The 7,481-nt window shown below is 44.2% G+C and overlaps 1 protein-coding gene across 1 annotated transcript; it reads right to left on the bottom strand.

Annotated features, from left to right (window-relative positions):
* Positions 1-1,377: 1,377 nt before the first annotated feature.
* Positions 1,378-7,238, bottom strand: nlrc3l1 (NLR family, CARD domain containing 3-like 1). The gene is made up of 7 exons (XM_020468054.2): positions 6,962-7,238; positions 6,554-6,844; positions 6,321-6,434; positions 5,986-6,060; positions 5,655-5,772; positions 5,281-5,521; positions 1,378-5,066 (listed from the first exon to the last, which is right to left on the bottom strand). The coding sequence occupies exons 2-7, from the start codon at positions 6,757-6,759 to the stop codon at positions 3,454-3,456; spliced, it is 2,367 nt and encodes a 788-aa protein (XP_020323643.1). The 5' UTR covers positions 6,760-6,844; positions 6,962-7,238; the 3' UTR covers positions 1,378-3,453.
* Between the last annotated feature and the right edge of the window lie 243 nt (positions 7,239-7,481).

Here is a 7,481-nt window from a genome sequence, read left to right on the forward strand (position 1 = left end):
ATTCTGGACTGCACTAATTTGGAGGGAAGGTGTGTTTTTGGAGTGAGATGGACCAAACTCATTTACATGCATATTTTAGGGTTCTTATCCTTGCTGGTGTTTTCAGATCCAATGAGGAATACCTGTGGGATGCAGAAGCTGTCAGGGAACTTTTACCTGCAACAATATCTCTGGGAAAACGCCATTATTTCAAGGATTATCCGCTTCAATAACCAAGACACCAGACAAGCTAGCTGCAATCAGGTCAGTGTGGGACAAGTGGGTGGACTGCCTTCCCGTTTTATAACCCCGGGCCCAGCGTTACTGTTGATGAGCAGCTTATGCCATTTAGGGGCCGCTACCCCTTCAGGCAGTACATACCGTCTAAACGTCTACCGCATGGAATCAAAGTTTGGGCTGCCTGTGATGATGCTTCATCGTATGCGTGGAACTTGCAAGTGTATACAGGGAGGCCAGATGGAGGAGCCCCTGAGAAGAACCAAGGGATGCGGGTTGTCCTGGACGTGACACAGGAACGCTGTGGCCATATCACATGCAATAACTTTTTTTTACTTCGCACAAGCTGAGACAGGAGCTCAAGAGGAAGCTGATGATGGTAGGAACAGTATGGAAAAAAACAAGCCAGAGGGGATGTGAACGCTGCGTAGGGATGGTAAAATCTGTGGCCAGGAACATCAAAAACCAGAAATCATAATGGATTACAATGCCACAAAAGGAGAGGTGGACAATTTAGACAAGCTGGTGACTGGCTACCGCTGCAAAAGAAGAACTCTATGCTGGCCACATCTTGGCGTACAACGCGTTGGTCATCTGGATGGTGTTGAACCCATATTGGAACAGAGGGAAGCTCCAAAGGAGACATCTCTTTCTCGAGGAGCTGGGCAAGGCATTGGTAAGACCTCAAATCCAGAGGACGCAACATATCCCAAGGACCCCAGCTGCATTGTGAGGAGGATTCAGGAGGATGCTGGTGCCCCATCCGCCTGACCCACAGAAACAACAACTCCAATACCGGAAGTAAGTAAGTGAGTGATGTTGCTTGTGTGTGTCTTACTCTCCTACCATGGCCTGCTGTAACTATATATGTGAGTGAGATGTTAGTAAAATTCCTGAACTAAGTGTTTTCATCCATCTAGATTGCAGCCGGTAGTAACAAGAAAAAGCGCTGCAATGCATGTTGACCCAAGGACAGGAAGACACAGTACACATGCATGAAGTGCAAGAAATACATTTGCAACACACACACAGTAAAACTCCGTCCCTCGTGGTGTGTAGGCCGGCCTTAATGTGTTCAATGGGGCACATTTATAATTTCCATAAAATACTAAGTCAAATGTATCCTTCCAATTGGTTCAGTTCAAAGCAATAAACATCAAGTGAAAACCTTGTTTCTTTTATATTTGTTCAAGATCAACATGATTTATTCCACCCATGTCTTGATAATAGATAAATTTACAAAAATCACAATTGTAAAATAAACTAATTGCGCTTTTATTGATATGTGATCTAGCAGAGGTAAATGGCAAATGTTAACCATGTATGCTGTCTACATGAAGTATTTTTACAAATTGTTATGGCTGTGTTAACCCAATAATGTTGTGGGTCCATCAGACCTGCAAAACCCTTCTGTGGTGTTCATGTTTAAGAAAAATACTTTAAAGTACTACTTAAGTAGTTTTTAGGGTATCTGTTCATTACTATTTATATTTGACAACATTTACTATCCTACATTCCTAAAGAAAATATTGTACTTTTTGCTTCAAACATTTCCCCTGAAACCAAAAGTACTTGTTACATTTGGAATGCTTAGCAGGACAGGAAAATAGTCGAATTCAAGCATCAAGCATCAAGCATCAAAAGAACACGTGGTCATCCCTACTGCCTCTGGCCTGGCAGTCTCAATAAACACATGCAACTTTCGTAAATAATGTCTGAGTGTGCACCAGGCTATCCATACATTTTTAAATTGGTGCTGTCTGCTTTGCTTAATATAAGGAATTTTAAATGATTGATACTTTAACCTTTAATACTTAAGTATATTTTAGTAATTACATTTACTTTTGATACTTTACTTTTTGGTATATTTAAAACCAAACACGTACTCTATTTTACTGGCTGACTTTCACTTTGACCTTTTTAATAGAAAGTTACTCAAGTATGATAATTGGGTACTTTTTGTACCACGTAGCATTTCTATTGCTCCATCTAGTGATAGTCAAATATGGATTCTAATGCGATCTTGAGAACTCACATAATAGGGATAGATAAATACATTAAATTGTTGACTTTTTTTGCCACAGACTCTAACCTAGATTAGACAATTTAGTTCAGAGGGAACTTCTCTTCATCTGCCCTTCTGTTAGAAATGGATTCAATTGTGTTTTGTATGACAGAGACCACAACTGTTCTGGAAGTAGACAGCCATTGCAAATAAGGTTGCATCATGTCATTTATGTGCACCTTGTAAGCACATGTAAATGCATCATTAGTGTTTTATATGAGCTCACCATTGTGTAAAGCAGGGAGGCCCCCCTTCTGTAGGCCTGCGAATCAATTTCCAAATGTTTTTGTATTTTTAGGAACTCAGTTGGGATCTCAACTTGCTGTGAGTTAGAATAGTAGAATACACAAGGTGTCAGGGTTGGGGTCAATTCCATTTCAATTCAGGAAATACAATAATTCAAACTATCTTCTTATGCTTTTCAATGAGGAAAATGTGTTGAATTGGGTTTACTTTCTGAATTTAAATGTAATTGACCCAACCCTGCAAGGTGCATTTTTGAAATTTGGTTGTGCATCTGAAATGTCACTTAATTAAATTGGTAAGTAAGTCTAGCCATCTAAAGTTGTAGTAATCATGGTCAAATTACCATCCAGGGGCCCCCTGATTTTATTAGTAACTCTCACTCAGATATCATATTCAAAAACTGCTAACATTTCTCTCGACCACATGGCAAAATGTGTAGAATTGCAGGAAATTAAATTGTTTCTCTTCCTTGTCGAGGGGTCCACTAAAATGTTTTGCCCGCAAAAGGCTTGGGGCCGGCTCTGACTGCATGTGTGGGTACACAGACCTGTGCGCTACTTGCGGCCTGTCTTGAGTTATGATTTTGTGACCCCCCACCCCCATCAGTTGCACATACCTGGTTTAAAACATCATCACAATGTTATATTAAGTATACAGTCAATAGATGTGACTGCCTATGAATATGTAATTTGTCACACATCCCTTTCACTCGTGTCTCAGTAGTATAATGCTACTGCCACCTTGTGGCTACTTCTCATGACATATTTCCACAATACTACCACAGTTGAGTATTGTTACAAAGCAACCCTGAAGTGTCCATATTTCTTCCCCAATTTCCTTAGATAAACTTTTATAACTATACAACCCATATTTCAAACCTAATATATACATCTTTATAAATACTGTAGTCAGAGTATTGTCAGTCATTAGTTCTTCACAGAGTTTGAGCGGCTGCGTCTGGGAGCTTCAGCACCAACACCAAGCTCGTCCAGGCAGCACTGCAGGTTGGCGTTCCTGTCAGGGTAGTGGTTCTCTTTAATCTTCTTCCTGATAATGGCGGCCGTCTCCTCAGAGGCCGACGAGCATTTGTTCTTATCAGGTAGGAAGCGTTGTAGCAGCTCCTGATTGGCTGTCTGGGCCATGCCCAACAGGAAGCGCAGGAAGACATCCAGGTTTCCATCGGGGCTCTGTAAGCTTCTCTCTATAGCACTGCGGTGCATGTCCAGCAGCCCGGGGTCCTTGAACATGCGTGAGAACTTGCTATTCCGTGGCTGCTGCAGGACGTTCTGCCCCGTACACCTCCAGGTGAGGAACACGTAGAGGGCAGCCAGGTATTCTTGGATGGTGGGGTGGATGAAGGTCTGGATCCTCTCCTGGTACATGACAAACTGCTCGATCAGGAACTCAATGCACAGGCCACTATTGGTGACAGCCTCAGCGACATCCACGCCGCAGTCCTTCCAGGTGGCCTTGCCAATGACCATCTGGTTTTTCTCCAGCATTGTAAATGCTAGTTTGCCCAGGTTCATCAGGAAGTCCCTCTCCTCTTCCGGGGTGCGGGAGGCTGAGCCCCTGGCACCACGCACATGCAGGTGCACCAGCAGCAGGCGAGTGTACATCAGGGTCAGCCCCTTGGGCAGCTCTGCATCCGGCCCCTTCTCCCTAAACGTGTGCTGGAAAACCTCCCGCACCACACAGCAGAACATGGGCAGATGGCACATGATGTGGAGGGTCTTACAGGAGGTCAGGTGGGCAATCACCTTATCGGCCTGCGCCGGGTCCTGAAACCTCCTCCTGAAGTACTCTTCCTTCTGTTCGTTGGTGAAGCCACGGACCTCCAACACCTGGTGCACAGACTCTGGGGGCAGCCGACTGGAGGTGAGGGGGCGAGAGATGATCCAGAGGAGAGACGAGGGGAGCAGGTTGCCCCTAATCAGGTTGGTTACCACCACGTGCATGGCGGCTGGTTCAGTGCTGTCACACCAAGTCTCGGTGCGGTGGAAGTCCAGGGAATGTGCATACTCGTCCAGCCCGTCACAGATGAACATGACCTTGCCTTCGTCGCACTCGAAGGTGGGCAACGCCTTGGTCTCGGGGTAGAGAGTGTGGACGATCTCCAGGAGGCTGATCTTCAGTTTCAGCATGAGGTTGAGCTCTTTGAAGGGCAGTGGGAACAGGAAGTAGACATGATTGTGCTTGCGCTCCTCTGCCCAGTCCATGATGAACTTCTGCACGGCCATAGACTTCCCTACCCCGGCGATGCCGTTGGTCACTATATGACTCACATGCTTCTCATAAATCACATCGGGGTCAAAGATCTGGCTACAGGTGATCCGCTTCTCTTCCTTGCGATTGGTGGACAGCTTGTCGATCTTTCTGACCTCGTGCTCGATGTTGGGCCCAGCATTGCCTCGGTCTGTTATATAGAGCTCATTAAAGATACTGTCAAAGGCCTTATGCTCTCCCTGCTGGGCAACACCCTCACACATCCAGCTATACTTCCTCAACAGAGTGCCTCTCAGCTCATAACGCACCTCATCTGCACAGAGAGAACACAGACATTAAAAAAGGCACAGTCTAGTATATTTCCTGTTCAATGGCCATTTAAATTCAAAATGTTAGTGTATAACCCATTGGTTCTTGAAGTACTGTATAATGTATAAATAGCTCAACTATTACCCTATCATAACTCAAAGTATACATTTGTTACTCATTATTACATGAATCAAATGAAATAAAGCCAACGTGCATACTTTTCTTGCAGAGGTCCGTGAGGTAGGCATCCAGGCGTTTGAGGCCCATGTCCTTCAGCAGGGCCTTGGTGAGCTGCAGGGCCACCTCTAGGTCATAAAACTCCAGCAGTCTATCCACCAGGTCCACCATGTCCATGCCCTGGGGAGGAGAGCTGAATGACTCTGGGTAGCGCTTCCACAGCGTGATCTTAAATGTCCTCAAATCATCCTTCCCCAGTTTCTCCAGTGTCTTCCTGATGGCCTGGGGTCCACAGAATACAATTAAAACAAGAGAAAAGCTATTCTCATCCACTACACTTAACTTTAGGGACATGTTAACATTTGTTGCTGAACATACAGTACATCACCTAGACTAGAATGAAGTGTGAGCCCACCTTGAAGGTGAAGTCTACAGTCAGGGCAGGGTGCCTCTTCTCATCTGGGTTTTTGATCAGCTCTGGTCTTGGAGGTTCCACTGCAGGACCCTCTTCTTTAGGTGCAGCGTCTTGAGACCTAGAGGCGGTGGAAGATTAAATATTGCTACACATACTAGTGCATGAGCCTATCCCCGGATTTTACCATTTGTAAACAAATGGACATACATGCACCAACGTTATACTCAGGAATAAATACTCAGATAAACGTATGCATAATTACACCCTAATAACACACTTCAACCGATTGCATCCTGTCTGTGCCTGATCAAACATGGATGACTTTTCTTACTTCCTGGTTCTGGTCTCACAGTCACTGTCCACGGAGTAGCCACTGGAGTAAGACTCTGTTCTTTCCAGCTGGACTCTAAATAGAACATCACATGGAAAATGAATTAATCATCAGCAGTAGTGAACTAGTGCTGCTTCAAGGAACCGTTCACATAATATAACAAATATGTTCACGTACTGCAGTCCTTTAACGGTCTGTGTTCCTGTTTCGTGTTAATACTTTGTAAAGAAAAATGTAACGCAAGTGTATGTATTTTTTGTGACCGAATGCTTTTCATTTTACTGTATGTTAATGTAAGTGTATGAGTGTCTATAAATCAACATGTTTTAGTGTACCTAGTAGCAGACAGCTCAGTTTCTTCATCCAGTTCATCAGATGGCCAGAATTGTGTATCACTGTTTACCGAATTGTAGCTGTGGACCGGGGATTGAGCCCTTTCCACATCATGCCTGCCAAACACACCAAATAAACACAAACAAACTATGAATGATTGAGGATGGGGAAAGGGACAAGCTTATTTCTGGGCACATGACATGTGCTGTGTGTTGTGGTATGGTCAGTGTCTCACCAGTGAGTAGTGTCCATGGGTCTCAGGCCATCTCCCAGGTCCAGGGAGGGTCTCCCCTCAGGCACATAGAAAGCCTCCTCTCCCTCATCAGACATAGAGATTGTACTTCTTCCGCGGCCAGACACACCCTCTCCCAAGGGAAAACTGACATCTGATATAGTTTCCCATCCATCATGCTCCATCGTGTCAGAGCCTCGCCCAGCCATCCTGGAGGACCTCCGGTGTACAGGTTCCGGGTCACAGTTCAAAGTCTGAGGTCAATGGCTACTTGAATGTTGCCAGACAGAAGACCTGTGTTGCAAGAAAATAAAAAAACACCCATACCAGTCGATCACATTTTTACCATTATCATAAGTAATACTATAACAATTACAGACTTGTTGCAACTTGCGAATAGGTCTCTCTTACCAAGAAAAAAAGCTGAAAATATCGAAGCTTTCTGTTCCCGAGGCGAGCTTGTTTTGAAACCTCTGGCCTACTAAATTCACCTGTTTGCCTCATTTATGGCGATTCACTTTACTAAAGCATAATGTGTACGCGTTCAAAATAAACGTAACATAACCCTAGAGCTAATAAAAGGCAAATGTTCCCGGTTAAAATGCTAAATATAGACCACAGACAGGGCCGCAGTAACTTTTGACTACGACAAACAGGAACAGTAAAGTATTATCACAGATATAACAATGAGACAGATATTTCACCGGATGTTTAAATGTGAAGCATCCGGTTGGCGTTTCCACTCACTGCCAAATATGGTAGAGAGGAAGCCCAATGGCCGGCAGTGGGAGAAGATGGAACGAGATACATTTGGCCGATATTCTAATGATTTACTCATCGATTAAACGTTTAATCTCAAATTTTCTGTTCCCAGAACTACAATCTGTTATAGACAGAGTGGACAAAGTTTTGTGAACTTTACCCTTTGCCA

This window comes from Oncorhynchus kisutch, linkage group LG28, assembly GCF_002021735.2.
Source record: "Oncorhynchus kisutch isolate 150728-3 linkage group LG28, Okis_V2, whole genome shotgun sequence".
Taxonomy (NCBI): Eukaryota; Metazoa; Chordata; class Actinopteri; order Salmoniformes; family Salmonidae; genus Oncorhynchus; species Oncorhynchus kisutch.